The sequence below is a fragment of the Grus americana genome, chromosome Z (genome assembly GCF_028858705.1).
Source record: "Grus americana isolate bGruAme1 chromosome Z, bGruAme1.mat, whole genome shotgun sequence".
Lineage (NCBI taxonomy): Eukaryota > Metazoa > Chordata > Aves > Gruiformes > Gruidae > Grus > Grus americana.
This window is the reverse complement of record NC_072891.1, coordinates 9,000,845-9,020,221: the sequence shown is the minus strand read 5'-3', so window position 1 is coordinate 9,020,221 and position 19,377 is coordinate 9,000,845. Positions and strand designations below refer to the sequence as shown.

Sequence of the window (19,377 nt, the reverse complement as noted above, 5' to 3'; positions counted from 1 at the left end):
TTCCAATGGGAGCAGAACAAAACAGCCACTGAATATATATTTAAGAAAAATCTACCCACCTATTGCCAGAAAATCCAATCTATTTCATCCCTCCCCCCCAGTACTAAGTTGGGTTCTCTGCACAGAAGTGAGTCATTTGTAATTGAATAATCCACAGAGAGATATCAAAACCAGCCACAGACAAAGCCTGAGGAGCCTCCTCATTGTCTTCCCTCTGGAAAAGTAAAACTGTGCTTTAATTCCAATTTCAGAAAGCCTTTAGTTTTTCCACACAACTGCTTAATCCTGTGGACTCCCAAGATGACATCAAACAGACACCAGTGGGACTTTACCACATGGAGAGGCAACCTCTCCTAGACATGTGAGTGTTGGTGGTGGAGGCATCAGTGAGTCAGCAGCGAGCAGATATACTATGTGTACACACAGGCCGTATGCTACTGGATGTATCGTCTTTCTGTTATAGATGCCACAGGCTCCAACATGTTCATGGAGCTCCCCGCCTACCCCAGAGAGAAGTGGTCCCTCACATCATTACAGCCGTACCCAAGGCTGGTTTCACTACCAGACCAAGCAGAGTGATCTCAGCCCTGAATCACCCGAAACCTGCGGCGAATGCCGAGGGACGATTGCCAAGCATTATGAAACAATTCACCCAGACCAGCGTCCTGAGCTTCAGCAAAGAAATTGGCAGCTAGTGAGACAGATGCCTCAGCAACCTCAGTTGTGCAGAACAGTTTTAGGTCTGACCGGTGGAAATATTTGCCTGTGGTGATGAATAAGTACGTGGTGGAAAGTTGTCAGTAAAAGTTGTCAGTGCTTCCTGTGCCAGCTCTTTGAGGACTATGCTAAGCTGGTCCACACAGTCTGGGTCATCATCTAGAGAGCTTAATATAACAGGATTTTACTAATCTCTTCCTGTTAGTCTTCCTGTTCCCCACTGAAAGATGTTTCAGCACTTCTTGATGTATTCCAGTTTAGTGAGGGTCCTCCTTTTCTTTTAAACCACTTTTAAATCATTCTTTTCCTTAGTTTTCATAAATCTAAATCTTAATCAGAATTACAAGCAGTATTTTAATTTAAATAAAGCTGTTTACATGAAATTGCTTCAGTGTACTTTTGAAGATTTCTATAATGCTCATTTTCATAGAGAATCTGAAAAAGTATGGATGAATTTCTTTCAAAAAAGTAAAATTTTAACTCCATTTAACCATAACAGCTTTCAGATTTCCCATAAAACTGTTTTCCTAGATTTCCTGTTGAATGTATTTATTTGTGGGTAGGCAAGAAGGTGAGATTATGACCCAGAGATGGATAGTCATCCATTGAATGGATTTGAAAGTTTGTTAAAATTTAGATAAACGTATTGGAGTTCACACCACATCCCTCTACGCCTCCAAAGTATTACACACGTTTCCTCATCTTAAAGTGCATATGTACACACTACTGTTTGTTTTGTGCAACCATTTCATGCCTTGTGGAAATTTGGACTTGCAGTCAAGAATATGAATTCATAATTATTTTAAAAAGTTTTATCCTGTGCTGCTGCACATCTGAGTTACCACATCAGCTATTTGTAATGACCAGCGGGGATTTTTCTTGTGAAAGAAACTTAGACCCTAGCATAGTTTACTTTGCAAGGCGCATGAGAAAAGAATTTGAAGGACTTAAGTGTGCGAGAGAAAGGCACACTGCCCTCTCACTTTGAGTATGTGCTGATTAGAGAACTTTGTCTCCTGAATGTCTCATCCAAACCAATAAACAAAACAACTCTTCAGAGGGGGACTAGCACCTCCTCACTTCAGACAAGATAGAAAATACACTTTATGCAGCAGGGAAATTAACAGTTATTTACCCTGCATGCACTCTAGAAGAGAGGCCATTGAGGCAAGCCAGCAAGTGTGTGATTCCATGACAAGTAATCATAGACTGAAATGGGTTCGTGTCTTTTACTTCCTGAGAAACAGTTTTTCAGAGTATATCATCTGCATTTTTTCTTATCTTCTGAGGACCTGTGTGCCAACTACTTGTACCCTAAGAAGAGTGGATGCTCAAAATTAGAGAAGAAACATCATCTAGGAATGAAACTGAGACTCTTCTGACAAATAAACAGACCCTGATGAAGTGGGCATCAAGGGAGGATTTCTAATTTTCTTCTTGAAAGCAATATGTTTCATCTGTATGCCACTTATAAGTAAGTGCTTCTTTCCATCACTATGTATCAGGATGAACCAGAACAGTACCAAACCCAGTAACACTATGAGTAAACAGTAACATCCCTGAACTTAATTATTAAAAAGAGCTTTTTATTGATTGATTTTTAATAATGGTCTGCAAATTATGGGGTATGAGGATTATTTGTTCAGAAATATTAATCAGCAATTATTTTCCCTAGCAAAAATATGGATTTTTCTTGCATTAATGTAGAGAGGGTTATTACTTATTGTTTACATTCCTTACTTTTGCATTTTCATGACTGCATAGGAAGTGGTAAAGAAAAAGTGTTGTGGTTTTTTTTTTTTTTTCCTTCCAAGGTCTAAGCAGAATTGTCTTATGAAATTAATTTAAAAAGGATTTTTATGAAATGTTCCAAAAAAATAAAATACAACAAAACCCCAAGTTGTGCAGAAAATAGTGTTTTCAGAGTACTGGAAAATAATGTGAACTTCTACTAATGGGATTTGCAAAATTATTATTTGCATTCAATTTTCAGTGTCTATGTCACTTAAATTTTCAAAAAGCTTTTCATAAGCCCCAAGAGATAGAATACAAAAGATCCAAGCTAGTCAGAAAACTGTACATTAATACTTATATTTTCAGTGCATCTTCTTTGAAGGTTGGCTTGAAACTGTACGTAGAAAAGACTCATAGGAAATAGTTGCTCATAGTAATTCATATCCTGTACTGAAAACCATTTATTTAACTTTCAAAACGTATCCTGGGCCCACCTATTGCTTCACACAAAAAAAGGTTATATTGAAGGCCTATTTAAACAGCAAGAATCTTACCACAAGATATTAAAAAAAAAGCCATCAGAATGATGTAACAAACACTCAGGCAAGTTTCTCAGTCTTCTCTTTCTTGCTTTTTACACTAGATACATTTATTCTCTATTACAGTTCTCTATCTTCTGCTTTACACAACAAACAAAATGTGCAGCATGAGTATATTAAATCTCTCTCCAAAGTTTCAAGAAAGCTGTTCCCCTTTTCTTTCAGCAAAAATGAGCTTTTTTCTCCTCCCCCTCCTTCTGAAGAATTGGGGGGGGGTGGAGGGGGGGGAAGGGCAGAAGAAAGTTTCCTTGTGAAATCAAAAGCTACCCTTGAATGAAGCAAGTCTGATAGGCTGCTGAAAATGCAGCACAGAAATGTGTTTCTGTCAGTGGAAGACCTTGTTTGTAACCGTAAGGATTGCATGCAGCACGTTGTTTGATCCTGGGAGGACTTTGATCTATGCTAGCACCTCAAATATAGCAAAGGATGTCACTAGGCTTTGGAAAAAGAAGGGAGAGGAGAGAAGGAAAGGGAAGTGCAGGTGTGCAGCGCCAAGCAGATGACACTGAATTCTTTATGCATTGCTCAAGTGAAACTGGGCTTTGGACAGAGGAGAGCAAGTGTCACACCTCTGGAGGGAGGTAGATTTCACCATCTACCCCAGAAAATACCATTCAGAAACAGAAAAGATTCAGTGAAAGCATCTCAGATGAGCTCTGGGCACGGAATTTGAAGCAAATAATTTTATTACCTACATGTCCTGACTTCAAAGCTTTTTGTGAGACATGAGTAAAATGAAATTCAGTGGTCTCTCCTCCTTGTTTCCAGTTGTCTCACCAGAAGTGAATGAGGCTTGACTGAGGCTCAGTGCTGAAAGCAGTTGTTGAGGACTAGAAACAGATAGTGATACATAAAAGGCAGATCAGGACTCCTGGGCCACCGCACTTCTGTGGGTGCTGATCTAGAACTGGTAGGGCAAGATGTATGAGGCAATCAAGGCCAAGAGCCATCCCTAGATGTGAACAAATCAGAGGTGGGCACAGGTCATGTCGTAGCACATGAACTTTTCTGGTATGGGTGGACAATGTACAGCTATGGCAGGGAATCTCATTTCTAAGACAGTACATATAGGATCTATTCTGCATACAGACAGGTGCCTAAAGTTTGTGCACCTGTAAGCAACATAGGAGGCTTTGAGCAGACAACACTGAAAGAAATTACCTAGGACCATCTCTTTCATATGCCAGTGTGACACTCCCTCGTGTCTCCCCAGGATGCTGTTCATTCACAAAAACCTAACATGCAACCTCCCCATGAAGTAATAGCAGGAAAAAACCTAAAATTCCCCTTGACAAAAGACCTCCTTCTGTCCTGCAATTCTCACCCAGATAGGAGGAGAGGACACATATGATCAAGCAAGACAATTCAAATGTTCCAGCTTTTCCCTCTGCTCATTGATGCTAGAGTAACTTTTAGGATCCTTGCTCCCTGCTAACCAGTTTCCTTTTCTGTGTCCTTTGCTGAGATGTGGTGGAACATGACGGGCATCTTTTATTGTGTCTTGGAAAGAAGCAGAGAAGAGAGAAGTGAGGAATACTTAATACAATGCAGAGGTTCAGTGCAGTGACAATAGTCTCTATTATTCTTGACATGACCCTAATACATGCATGAGGCTGTTTCTAGGATGCTTCTTTTTATTGAAAAGTATATCTTACCCAAATTTTATTACAGATGTCAAATACAGTATGGACAAGTACAGCATGAGTCTAAGAGAAATTCTCCTTTCTTAAAAAAAAAAAAAAAAAAAAAAGGCAATAGTAAGAATGTCACTCTTCCCTTATTTACTTTCAGGTCAATCATGAGAAAGAGGAAAGACAGCCCTTTTCTGAAAGGCAAGAATCATCCTGAGCCATCACCTTATATTGGAAGAAAGCTTTTCCCTCCCAACAGTTATCATCCTTTGTCAGCATCACAGGAACGTCTAGGACACTGTAGTCAAAAGCAGGAGCTGTCACTGCTAAGCACTGTACACAAACACAGATGCATATGAAAAGAAAAATCCTACTCTGGAGAACTCTAAATGTCTGTTAATCAAAGGCGTAACAGTGAGGGAAGGTTAATTAGCTCCATTTTGTAGGTAGGATATCAAGGCAAAGGTGGGTTCATTGACTTCTGTCGCATAGGCAAGTATTGAATCTAAATTTCTTAAATCCTGGTTCTATTTCAGTCCTCAAAACCACACTTTATCATAGGGATTCTCTCTCTACACTTTCTCACAGCCTCACTTTCCCACCTAAAGGAAGACAAAGGAGACCAGTTTTGAGATAGACAACTGAGGAGCTGTCAACATCTTAATGAAATCTGAGGTCAGCTACAGTAAACTCTGAGTCTGTATGCCTAGTCCCCTCTCATTACAGCATGTCAAGACACTTCCTAAAATCAGCCAGGTCTGGTATTGTGCCTCAATGATCTTCAAAAATCTTCATCCACTCAAAAAAATTCTTAGATTTAAGGTAAATTAGTTAGTAATCTCTGTAAAAATAGAAGGAAGGAGAAAATAAAGGAAGCGCACGTGCAAAATTTGTCTTCAGATAGCCAAGAATCAGGTGACTAGGAAACTTAATTGGAGTGGGCTGTGGAGAGCCAGTGTCTGTTCACTTACTTTGAATTAGAAAAGGCAGGGGTTTGTACCAGGAAAGCTCCATATGTCAAGCAAATATCATGCCTGCTTGTCTGGGTTGATTTCTGCTTTGATGGTCCTTCCACTTGAACAAAAATTTTCTAACAGATCCAGAAAATCAGTGTCAGATAAACTCATGACCCAAACCACCATGATCCCTCAAATGGAAAGGTCTTGAATTGACATTTTCTAGAGAAAATACTTTCATTAAAAAAGAAAAAAAAAATCAAACATAAGACCTTAACAAGAATCTTATGCATTATCAAGCACACTGTCTAGATTAGGACCAAAAAAAAACCAAACAAAAAAAAAAAAAAAAAGGAGGAGCCAGATCATGAAGTGACAGAGACCAGTAGATCTCAGAGTCAAGACAGCAATGCTGATTTCCTCTGGATGTGCAGAATCAGTATCTAACTACAGCATTTGGGAAGCATAAGCATTGCATATTAGTGTTATCATTGCAAGTGTGAAGGAAAGAGACTCACACGTAGACAAGCTTAAGGAGAAGTCAGGGTTAGGAGTTTTACTTGCTTCAGTCAAAGGAAAAATGATAAGAACTGTTCATTCTGTAAATGTGCCTTTCCTCACAGGCTAAAAAGTAATTTTAAGATGAACAAACTAACACATGTGATAACTCACACTCCAGGTTCAAAAGAGTGAATCCAGGTTTTAGCAGCTGGAAGAACTGGTGATTTAAGTTTGCATGATAGATGCTATGGGCTTACAGGTTTAGGATTTCTGTATATCACTGACCTGGCCCCTGCTTCAGAAGCTAAACCCACTTACAGAAAAGCGGTTTTCTTTAAGCAGAACAAGAAGAAAATTGGAGTGCAACTTCTATAAGGCTGACAGTGGATACAAAGAAAAGGAATGGGTGTGCAAGCAGAAGAAAGTTGTACATCAACACAATCTGCAACTGGATGATTGTGTAGTCACTATATGCTGAATAAAACTAGTTGCTAATCGTTGCTTTAACCGCAACTTTATTGAGCCAAATGCTCCATGACTGAAGTCTTTCTGGGGAGAAAAGACTCCAACTGCCTTTCCAAGCACCTCGGTTTTGATGAAAGTTTTCTGGGGAGTGGTTTCATGTGTGTGTGTGTGTGCGTGCATGCACAGGCTACCAGAAAAAGAATGATATAAACCAGAAATATTTCTAGGGAAAATATTTTTAAATTATAATTTACTCAAGAATAAATGCTTCCAAACACTGTTGACTCCACCTGGTATAGATCTGATTTTATCCCAGTTGATTTAAGTGCTTGAAAAATGAAGTAAAGAAAAAATGGTCATGCACTTTGATTAAAAGGACATTGGGCTAGATTACAAAAAGCCACAGAGTAGCGTATCATCTTAGTCTAAGTTCAAGGTTAGAGCTGGTATTAAAGGGCAAAGCAAGTGAAATCAAGAGAGTTGCTGTTAAACTTGGCTCTTATAATAGAGTCGGTGTCTGTTAAGAACTCTCTTGGCCTCTGGACAAGATACTGGAATTCAATAACAGCTAGCAGAGACTTTCTAGGACTCTCAAGGATGTTTTCCAAGATATAAATGGAGAGACCTCCAGTGGCTCTGATCTGTATCATCAAGACACCACAGATAGGTGCAAGACTTCAAGCAACATCTCAGGAGCAGTCCTGGCTGACTGGAAGGGCTATGAATAACCATAATAACAATGATTATAAAGAGCATTTGCACATCGGTGCGAAAGAATGAGGAGCAAAGAGGATAAATGTGACTCTTAATCTTCAGCTATCTGCATGGGAAAGTATGATTAATAACTACAGAGGCTTAACATAACCTCCTCAGATAACAAGTGAGGTGGTCTTCTCCGAGCCCTGATTATCCTCTTCTAATGGGCTTCATTTATTGTGTAAACTAATAACCAAGGCCTAAGCACTGCACACTCCAGGGTCTGCAGGAAAAACACTGGGTCCAAATGTGATTAAGTTGGTGAAGATTGCCCAGCAACACAGTGTGTTGCTTGAGCAGGGGGGGACAAGGAGGAGCAAAGGAGAAGCAATGTATCCTGCAAAGAAATGAAGCTGAAAGCAGCAGTGATCTGCATTTACTGTCAATCTGCTGGTATAAATCCCCTGCCTTTCTACTGGGATTGCTATGAGTTTTCATCTGAAATTGGTGGAAAGCCAGAATACAGCCCCAAGGTGCTAATACCAAGAAAGAGAGGCATGGATAATGAGGGGATCTGATTGCAATGCTATCCAGACAGTCAGCAGCAATGCCAGATCTGGAGAGTAACTCGAATTGTCAGTCAGAGTTTCAGTGTTGGAGAGCAAAGAGGCGCTCAAAGAAAGCTGGATTCCCCACAGTGAATGAGTTCAACAACACAACCCTGGCCCAGAAAAAAAAAAAAAAAAAACCCCAACAAAAAAACCCCAAGAAATGACCTTCCAGCTCCCCTGGCTGTGTCTCTAAAGTGCAACCACAGCTGAAGGGAGGCAGCTTTACAGGGCATCTAAAGAAAGAGGATAAGATTCTCACTTGAGCTGCACTGATGTAAAGAAGCTTAAACACTGCAAGAGTCTATGGAGTTACTCTGAATTTACACCCAGCAGACAAGAGTACAGAATTAGAGCCCCCCTCTCTGGGAAGCATACTTCTTAGCTGCACGATGAACATCACATTAGATTATCCAAACTGAAATAATTGTAAATACCCAATTTATCTGGACCCATTTGTGCTGTCTGCTTAATTGTTGCACTTCACTCAACAAGGACAATGAAATTAGTTTGGACAGGCTCACTTTAGAGGCATTACCACTGTGCTATGGCAGCTTGGGTTCAGAGTGCTGATAGAAAAGGTTTAAGACTTAATAGAATAAAAATAAAAGAGAAACACATAGCGATATAGATAAATTCGGGACCTCCACTGGAACATGAGACACTGTCTTTGAAGGGTGTCACATCTCTATCTTACTCTTTGTAGAGTATCCGCATTTGTAGAGCCTGTACTATAGTTTCGAAGAGCCCTACTGAGCCCACAAATATACACATTTTCTAAGGATCCCCTCAGCAGCAGTCTGCTTGTTGGCTGCTAGCAACATGTTGTGTCCGGCTTCTCCAGGAGTGCTTTAGCTTCTCCCCTCCCAGGTGCAAATTTATGTAATACCAAGCAAAGTGAAGGTGCAGTGGTAGAAAAAATAACAAGCTGGGAGCAGCAGTCTGCTACCACCAAAACAGTAAGCCTGCCAGGCTCACCCACATCCCCCCCACCATCTCCCCCCCCGCCCTTCCCCCCCGCAGGATAAGCACGGGCACAGAAATCAATCCCTGGTCACTCCCCAGTTGCTCTAACGAAGAACAGGCAAGAGAACACCACATGAACAACCCCCTCCTTGTTTCTCTTGGGAAACATGAATGTACACTGAAAAGCTCACATACACTTAGCGTCATAATTTCAAGAAACATCAGATTTACAACAAGCCAACTCTGCTATCTACATAGGTGTAGCATCACATAATGTGAAAAGGATTAGTAACCTAAGTCTCTCCCTTTCTTTGGAAAAAAGTATGTGATCTCCCAGGCAGAAGTAGTTGGGAAGCACGGTGTTCCTCCTCAGCAGCTGTATTCTCATTTCACCAGGCAGGCGTTATGGGAACACTGGGTAATGTTTCCAGCAAATCTAAAAAGGAGATAAGAGATGGCAAGGACAGACATGCAGAGTGTGATGGGACAGAACAGAAAAGAAGGAGAAAATGCTGTTCAGCCAGACATGAGGCACTAGTGTGACTTTATTGAGAAAGGATACCACAAAGTGATGCAAAAGACAGAAGCAACATCTCAGATTTTTACCAGGGAAGATTCTGAGAGTAAGTCAGCCATAAATAAAAAGACCCAGAAAATCTGATTCCAGTGTTACCACCCTGGAAACAAAATGTTATTCCATTGATGAAAGCTATAAATGAAATCAGAAACTTAGGCCAGCATGTCTTATAAGTTACATATTTACCATGCAAAGTCACTATAGTAGCATAGAAATGACTGAGCCATTCACAGAACAAGAGAAAAATAAATTCACTCCATCTGTTTGAAGGAGCAACCTGAGCTTGGAATGGATTAGTTATAGCTGGACAAGACCTGCTCTGCCAAAACCTGCCTACAAAGCCAGTGATCAAAACAGTCATTTTTTTTCAACATGCCAAAGAAAATATGTACTAGAAAGTAGCAGAGGCTTTCAGGATTGTAGTTTACCATACCTAAGGGGAAAGGAAGAGAACAGCTTCATTCTAGCACCATAGGATTCATTTGGTGCTGAAAATGTATGCATATGAAGGTCAAAAATATGATACAGAACTCAAAGAAATTTGGAAGATACATGTTTTTAAAAGGAATTGTATTTTTAAAAGATGATTTTTTTAAAGAGTTGACATGCTGGGAAGGGGAGAGGGGAAAAAGTATGGGAAATAAGATATAAGAAGTTCCCATTAAAGAGAAAAATGGGAAATGCACATTTCTTCTTTGAAAAATAGGTTAGGCTTAATTTTGTCCTTGTACTTACAGAAACTAATCAGAGAGATTTGACATTGCTGGGAACCTGCCAAGTGCAGCAACTCGTACATGTAGTGCCACTGTAAGTCTCTCACTGCAGCTACTCAACAGAGCAAAGTCACTTCAGATATCTACTTGCCTGAACTGATAGTGCAATCTCATGGTCAGTCATTCCCCATCACTTTCTCCCTGCCAAAGTAAGAGTGCAGCAGAAGTGAAGCACAGAAGCTAAATGGGTTACATCATGTCAAGTCCTATCAAAAGTTATGCATAAGTGGAGAGATGGGACAGGTTTTGCCACTCCCCAAAGCATTCCAGCTCAGCTAGTTCTTTAAAAGGTGTTCTTAACTTTAGGCACAGTTTTAAACTTAATGCATGAATCATGCTTTTAGACTATGTAATGCAGGATACACAACTTTCTAAAAGATCAGTCAGTGGCTGGATTTCACATGATAAGGCTTGCAGTCTGTCTACACTGCAACTGAAAGTCTGTTTTCAGCATGTGTAGATGTTTCTAACCTACATAGCATAAGTAGCACTGACAGAAATAATGTTTCAGGCAAGATTCAAGTCCTTACTGTACAGTCAACCCCTAGGAATTACAGTCATGGAATGCAGTTGCTATACAGCATTCAAGTCTGTGATTTTTGTGTTTTCATTGCTATTATACCTGCTATTTAAATTAAACTAGACTAGACACACCTCTATGGGTTTCAATTACAATAATTTTGGTGGTGGAAATACATTCTTGATCCATCACTCTTGTGTATGGTCTTCAACCTTTGTACTTTAAAAAAAAAAAAAAAAAAATTTGTCTCACTATCTAAAGACATGTATACACTGCATGAAGAAATAGGGCAGAGCGCTTACAGCCATGTAAGCTCTGAGTACTACAGCTGCCACCAGTAAACCTATAGTATAGGTGGGCATATTGCCACAGGTGAAAGTCCAAATCACATAATTATACAGCACCTTCATCTAAGTGCTTTATTGAAAGCTTACATTGGCCTTGCATTACAGATAAAAATCTGCACATGCTTCTCCTTTACTATATAGTGCAAATACGGGAAGTGGGTGTTTATGGAAAGGTTAGCCTATGAACAGTGACCCCCTGGACTAGGTAGTGTCACACAATACCATCCATATGATTGAAGAGATGAAAAGTAAATTGACCGTTAAAGGGTGCCTGTTCTTCTCTTCCTCTCTCTCTCTGTGACTGAGAACACAGGATGAGAAGTGGAGGTTTACTGCTTGGAAATTATTCCTGGGTGTATCCCATCATCTCTTGAATCACTGGGGTGACGCAACTGGAAACCCCAGTGTTTAGGGTTCATTAGTATCTAGTGGCTGACACTGTTGAAACACCAAGACACCAATCATTAATTCCTACAGTCTGGAGCTGGTACCTCTCTCTAGTAAAAAGCCCATGGGAACTACTGAACGACCCAGCAGGTGTCAGGGATGCTCAGCATTTTGTGAGATCAGATATTTGGATGCAAAGATTCTTGGTAGAAATATGTTTCCTCATTTAGAGCTGTGGTACTGTTCAGGATGACATCATTTCAGCAGTGACAAATATAGCTGAGTCTGCTCTTTCCTGCGCCATATAAATCCCCTGACCTCGATCTGATCACTGCTGATTTACACTTGTGTAAACGAAGTCAGAATCAAACCCATGGCATTCACAGATGTAGGCCAGAGTAAGCATTACTCACAGACAAGAGACAACCCTTCAGAGGAAGGAAAAAAAGATCATTTTCATGCAAATATCCTTAATAATGAGGAACAAGAGATAGAAATAAGAGTATGAATGAAATGCAATCAAGAACTGTTCTGAGATCAGATTTGCTTCTAACTTTATGATGCTGCATCAGCTGCTCTTAAAGTAGCTTAAGTCAAAATTTGACCTACCTGAAACTTGTTATATGTAATTTTTCATCAGGGATCTGTGAGCTAACTCAATCCCTAGGCTTGGCTTTGAAGGTAGCTGAAAGTGCTGAGCTACTTGCAGGATCTGAGAAGATTTGATTGCTATGTTCTATGAAAATGGAATTTTTTTTTTTTTTTTTGAGATCCAGGTTTGCCCTCAAATTGTTACACATTATCTATTTATTTATGCATAAACAGTGGCATTATGGTTTGGAGAATAGGGGCCCTTTGATGGGAGGTAAGCTTGACTAGCCTATGGGAGTTTACTGCTATGCATATAAATGAGGCCATACATACAAATATGCAGAAGAGACAAGTGAAAATATACAGCATCTCTTTAAAATGAAATACTTTGATTGCTCCAATCACAAGAAGTTGTAAAACTACCCTGAAGAATTAACAGCCTCAGTACATGCTAACTACATCCATCATAAATTCGTCTTTAGTTTCTGTTATCATATCACTGTCTCTTGGGACCCCCAGTCCTGTCATCATTTGCCCTTTATAATTTATTCAGCTTGTACTTGCCTGAATCCTTTCTACTTATCATTCATCTTTACAGTTGTACATAAAATTAGATTGATCCTCCTATGGCAGACACATCAGAGAGAAAAGTTGTCATTGAATAACACATAAAGCAAATGAAGGTCCAGCAAAAGCTTTTGTTGAGTAACTTGGAAATTGTCCTTTGAGAGCCAAAAGGTGTCAAATTAGAAAGACAAGACATGGCTACCTTTATAATTTATTTTTTGCACACCATTTTTCAATTGCCACCAAATCTCAAACACAACTGAGAAGCCTTGTTCCCATTTTGCATATCAAGCCAAGCTTGGTTAGCCACCACAAATGTGATGAATACACCGGTCTCAGCCGAGATAACAGCATGCATCCAACACACTGGTTCTGTCAGAATGTTTGCGCTGTATCCTTTTCCTCCAAAGCTCTTTGGACTGGGTGGCAGAGAGAGAGTTTACTTTGTATTCTAGAGGCTGCTGTGTAGGGATACAGAAGCCAATCTTTAACTAGTGAAATGGAACTTTAATGTTTACCAAGCAGATAGGACCCAGGTGTTTCATCTCATCTGGTGAACAGAACAGCACAGTCAAACTACAGGGGTTTTTAGCAAATGGAAAGTGCATATGGTTTCCTTTCCCTCTTTTCTTCCTTCCTTTCACCAAAGCAAGATCCAAAAGTCCTTTTACTGGCTGGTCAGTCAGAAGGAAGAAACAAGGGGTAAAAAAAAAAATAATTAAAAAATCCTTTTAACCATGACATTGACACCCAAAGATCTTAAAGCACTGGAGAATTTCTACAGGACTGTTTTTTGCAAGTCTGTTACCTCAAATCTGTTTTTATTCCTTTTCATCTTCATTTTTAACTTCAGAAAACAGACATGTTTCTCCCAAGGGAACAATTAAATGTGTTTTCTTTCAAAATCTAAAGGGCATGGTGAGCAGGCTGTGTGTTCAGCAGGCTACTTTAATCAATGGAACCCATCCAACCTGCCACTGCTGACCAAATTGCAATTTACATTGGTAGAGAAAACTTTTGAAATGGGAAGGTGTGGGAATATAATACCATTTTTGGCATAACAGAGTGTGCAGGGTGATATGTGGTTTAATGGTTTTCTAACAAGCTTTTGGAAAAAGCATTGAAACATTAAGAAAAGACAATAAGACTGTAAAATTACAGCAAGGTCTGCCTGAACAGTGAAATCCATGCTATATGTGCAGAGCTTCTGAAGTCCACATGACACTTATGTCTCATTTAAGCCTTGTTACATGGATTCAAGAAGGGCTAGATTTTGCAAGACACCCTCCCCCCCGCTACACCTCCCGCTTAGGTGTCTTTCCTAACATACACATAAGAATTTGGGCCAGATAAGACCAATAACATTAAAAAACTTTTTTTTTTTTTTTTTAAACTAAGCACAACTTTTGTTTCATTAGAGAGGCTTGGTTTTTGTTTGTTTAAAACTGTGTTAAATATGAGTTTTATGAGCTCACCTGTCTCCTAATGTTAAATATGCATATTTTTGCATATGATGAATAAAGCAGAATGTATTTTTTCTAGATGACAGAAAAGACAAAGGATATCAGAACAGTTAGGAAGAAAACTAATTATGTTATGGACTGAGAAATTTAGCATACCAGTAGTGCCACTCTCCCTTTCAAGAGGAATAGATACAGCAAGAAAACCCAGTCTATTTCCCAGCCTGAATAATCCCTGCAGATTGCTGAGGTTAACAATTTCTTAGCTACTTAATTTCATAGTTATTCTTTGCAAGTCTTACAGGGAGGTTTTAACATTATGCAAAGAGGCAGTGCCTCCAACCAAGTATACATAGACTATTCACTGCCATTGCCTGAGAGAGCCACAAAGAACTAGAGAAAAAAAATGCTGCTGTGCTTATCATACATGAGCTCAGTTTATTTGTGCTATAAATAAAAGTAGATCTTGATAGCGTAATTACATTTCTCAGCATTATCCTCTGCCATTCACTTCAGAAGGGAAAAAGAAAGGGGAGAAAAAGTTGGCTTCACTATAATTTGTAATCAAAATGACAACACTTAAAACAAAATTATATTTCCCTGATTTCATTTCCTGTGGAGCTTTGTGGGGCAAATAGATAATATTATACCAAATCTGCAGGCAGATAATTCTCACATCCCCTGCATTGTCATTGTCTAGATCACTTTCCCCAAGACCATGGGCTGTGTTTTTGATATTTCATTATTATTGAGAGATACATCAGCATCAAAAATCCCAAGGGTGAAACAACTTTTACTTTCTCTACTTTCTGTCTCTTGCTCCCCCCAAATTACTCTTCCTTGCCCAATTTGCTTTTTATAATGTTGGAGGAGGGAAGGAAAAAAAAAAAAAAGTGGTTTCCCACTCTGAAGGATTAGTGCAGATTATGGTGAACAGTGTTAATTATAGGTGGGGAAAGAGAATAGTGCATCTCTCCAATCTGTTCTTGATTTCCCCCGTGTCTGTCTGGCTGGTAATAAGCCTCCTTTAATCTGGCAGTCCCCTTGGTGAAATCAGCACCACGGACAGCAATATTGATTGCTTCTGAGAAACCATCACAGCTGCTCAACCAAATTACCTTTGATATGTGACCTTTAATGTAATTACTGCAACATCAAAGCATTTCTATAAATTATTAAAGAACTAATATACTTCATCATCCAGCTACTCTATTATATGTAAAATAAACAATCACAAGTAAACGCTAGAATTTGAATTGTCCGACAAAGTGCTCTTTACACACATGTGAACACCCTGCTATGTCAACCTCCTGTTTTAGGCAAGACAATTACAAACTGTCCAAAACAGCCTAATTGATTTAGATGAAGAGGATTCAACTGATAATTTTATGTTTTACTTTCCGTTCTAGTTGCTTCAAAATAGCTATCATGATTCCTACCCGCCCAAAAACAAAGTGCCGTAAAGACTTTATTAATCAACACATACCTGCTTGGAAGTCTTTTGATTATACCACAAGATGACTTTATGTCCCACATATAACATAGAAATATGTGAAACATATTTCTGTCATCTTACAAAGCACATCCAGAAAGTAATTACTGTAAAATATGTGCATGTAACCACTCCACTAAAAACAAAGTGATACATAGCTAAGAGGCAAGGCATCTGAAGCTGGACACAAACTCCTCATGCCTCAACATTTCCATACATTAGCATTCATGTGCATATTATTAAAAATGACTCAATTCTGTGTTATAACACAAAGAACACAAACAGCAATAAGGCAAGAGCAGGCAAATGCACAATTTACTGGGAAAAAAGTGTCTTGATGCAAAGGCTCATTGTAGTACTATTTTCTTTTTTCGTATATCAGGCTTGTTAATTATTTTGGTACCTCCTCAGTAGTGCTGTTTTTGTCACAGACAGTAGAGGGTCAAGAGACATTGTTATATATGTGTCATTTGTGAACTCATGTGAATGAGGACTTAGACCCCTGACCTTACGAGTGCTTTTTATTTTATGGTGATGAACTATGCTTGATATTGTTGGTGCATGTTATCAAGAACAGCCAGGTAAGTCATAAATAATTCTCTGCTACTCACACAGAAACCATGAAACAGTATCCAAGCATGATAGTTTATCAAGAGACAAGGCTGGTTTCCTTAAATAAACTACAGTGACATCATTCAGAAGATGAGTTCAGAAACTTGGCAGAAAGCTGTATGCAGAGGGTTTGCTGGTGGAAAGTAAACCTTTATGCTGAGACAAACAGTACTGGAAATGAAAGGGATGGGATAAGTCAGTGCTCAGAACTCTCAAAAACCTGTTTGTTATTTTAGACAGAGGATTCCCAATTCCCAATTCAATCAGATCCTGATGTGTCACCTCAAAGTGTAAAACAAAATAAAAAAGCTTTGTAAAGTCATCATGGTCAGTATGGTCTATATATGATAGAAATGACATAAACCAAAGAAGAAATGTTTTGCCTGTAGTCTAGAATCAGTCAGTATAACCTCTGAAGGAAGTCTTGATCTTAATACAAAAGCTGGTTGAATTTTGCCACTGTCCAACACAACAGTTTTGACTTTAAGAGTTTCATGATTTGAAATCTCTAAAATGCAGAGTAAAATTCAGAACTGTGGATGTATAAAGAAGTTATTTAAAAAAAAAAAAATCCTACATCATCACTTGCCCTCCCTCCCCAACTCTGAGCCCTCAATCTTACTGACCCACTGTCTTCTTGAAGATATTCCCATCATACAACTTCAGGATGAGATTTTAACCTCCAAAAAGAGGAAAAAAAGAAAAAAGGTGGGGAAAAAAAGAAGAAAAAAAAGAAAAAGGAAAAAAGAAAAAAAAAGAAAGAAGAAAAAAGGAAAAAAGAAAAAAGTGAAAAAAGAAAAAAGAAAAGTGAAAAAAGAAAAAAGAAAAAAAGAAAAACTAACCCCCCAAAAGACTCAAGTTATTTTCAATCCATGGCTAACAAGTTTCTAGGAAAAAAAAAAATAATTCAGAGGGAGTTGTCAGCTGACAGAAATGTATTTTTAGGGAATGAAGTATGTATATATTTACATAAGGTATGGCCTTTAAAGCAAAGATAGATGTAGATGAGCAAGTGCGTGGGCATCTCCATATTGGCAAGGTAGCATAGGGATAGGTAAATAGACCCAGGGTGATGGAAACAAGCAGAGTAGAGTCAACACTTTCTTCAGCAGCATAGAGAAACTGATGTGTCTTAGGTTTTGTGGAAAGGTAGGTTATGGGTACGCAGGACTCAGTCATTTAACGCCAGCTAATAAAGGCAGACTTTTGGATGATTTTCCTCTCAGTTTATATGCAACCTGGAACCCTCAGGATCCTGCTCTTAATTACTTGATCACTGACTTTGGTGTCATTGTGAAACTAGCCCAATTCTAGCCACAGGAGTACTGCACTCAGCTGTTTCCAATCCATGTACCCCGGCTGAATCTAAATAGTCTCTCTCTCATCCTCCTCCTGGTTACTGCTAAACTGGAAACCTATCCCAGCAGGGCAGGTCTTCCCCACATAATACTGATTCTATTTTTAGTTCTGCTTGTGTTGTCTGAACCTTAGATCTTGCTCATGTGAATAATTTTCCTCATTATGTTGTGTTCGTCTCTCCTCTCTCTCTTTTCTCCTTGTCTCACCGCCTTTCCAATCTGCTACAGCTGCTTGAATACTAAAGTAACTGAGTCAAACCACTTTGTCATCAGGAATATATTTTCATTCTGTGATAACTCAATAATGTGATCTGTTTCTTGATTTCTTGCTGCCACACCTTGCTTCAGAGAAAAAAAATATTAAGAGGTAGCACCTGGTGAGCACTTCTAATATTTCATTGTAGTGGTTAGAATCTTAAAGCCTTTCCTCACCTGAGTAAGGCTGGTAGAATCCAGCCCATAACCAGTTAATTACTGTTTTCCTCACTCCCAATAAGGGCAAAAAGCTTTTTGTTTTGTGCATGGAAACCATTTGAGTGGGTTGGTGGTATCTTGGTTTTATTAGCACAATGCAAGTAGTGAATCAACCAAGAAACTGGAGACATTATGCTTCGAAACCCAAGATGAGAACTCCATATGTAACCCATTTTCCATTAAAAAAAAAAAAAAAAAAAAAAAGAGAGAGTTATCAATCTGGACTCACCCCTGGCAGTGTCTTCTGCTCATGCAGTGCACTCTGGGCCTTAAGAGCAGACTCCCTTTCGCAGTATGTTAGGAAGGCACAGCCTGTAAACAAAAGGCAAAACCTCAGTAAGAGCAGTGCTTCAGAGGGGATCTGTTTAAAATTGAGACATACAGCAAACCATTTTCCCATCATCACCCCATTTCCAGTAAATCAATCATAAAAATCTCTCCTTAGTAGATTAGTAGTAGAGTCAAGAAATGACGCTATCACTTCCCCTAAACCTTGATGAAAAGTGAGCAACAGTGTGGGTATGAACCCTTATTTTTGTTTGAATACATGTTTAAATGTCAGATACAGAGGGTTGTATGGAATTAGGGACCTCAAAGAACCCACATGGTGGAAAGGTGGGGCATGAGATCCCACTCCTGCTCTACCAGCAGCACTGGGAACAAGCCCCTTCCTGCCATATTATGCTGAAGGTCTCATGCCCTTCTTTTGTACCAAGCGCTTCAAGTAAAGGGCATACAAGGACTTGGGACTTCCTACTGCAGAGGGCTATGCCTATTGTTTAGCCTGACTTGCATCCACAAGTAGTCTCCCTGTTTGCATCACACCGGAAAGCCATCACCCTGCACTTGCTGCTGCAAGGCCTCATTGGCTTCCAGCCATGGATACAAAGACAATCACAGTAAAGACCAAACAATCAATCCAAAACATCCATGTTGTTTTACAGATCATTAGAACTTCAGAGATGCTCCAATGAATCATGTCTTTGATTCTTCCAAAAAGTTGTCTTAACTACAGAGGTTAAAGCCCTTTCATGGTAGGGCAGAGCAAAAACCTTCCTCTGCCTTCTCTCCCCACCTCCATGCTTGTCTTCTGGTAAAACTGGTCAACGTTGCAAAGTCTTACACCAGTTGTGTGCGTGTCTGATGTGATCAGACTATTCCTTCTTACTGCAGTATACTGAAAACCTGCCAGTTCCTGCAGCAAAAGAAGTGCTTGTTATGCAGAGGACATTTTCTCTGAAGTTACTACAGAATGTCTGCAACCTCGCCAGCTCCTTGAAATGGAGGTATCATATCTTTCAAGGTTCAGGCAGCATGTCCATCAAACTATGGGCATCTTCCAAGAC

At 39.3% G+C, this 19,377-nt stretch overlaps 1 protein-coding gene and 1 long non-coding RNA gene across 13 annotated transcripts in view; one reads left to right on the top strand and one right to left on the bottom strand.

Annotated features, from left to right (window-relative positions):
* The window catches only part of CELF4 (CUGBP Elav-like family member 4), a 730,009-nt gene that overhangs the window by 616,069 nt on the left and 94,563 nt on the right, over nucleotides 1–19,377 (bottom strand). For all 12 annotated transcript variants that reach the window (XR_008574695.1, XM_054810355.1, XM_054810359.1 and 9 more), the window contains exon 2: nucleotides 18,261–18,343. Coding sequence is in view for 11 of the 12 variants with exons in the window: in XM_054810355.1 (XP_054666330.1) it covers nucleotides 18,261–18,343 (83 nt within the window). In the remaining variant the exon portion in view is untranslated. The remainder of the gene's footprint in view (nucleotides 1–18,260; nucleotides 18,344–19,377) is intronic.
* On the top strand, nucleotides 1,777–6,476 carry LOC129199609 (uncharacterized). Its single transcript, XR_008574696.1, has 2 exons — nucleotides 1,777–2,191; nucleotides 4,842–6,476. It is a non-coding gene; the product is annotated as an uncharacterized LOC129199609 (long non-coding RNA).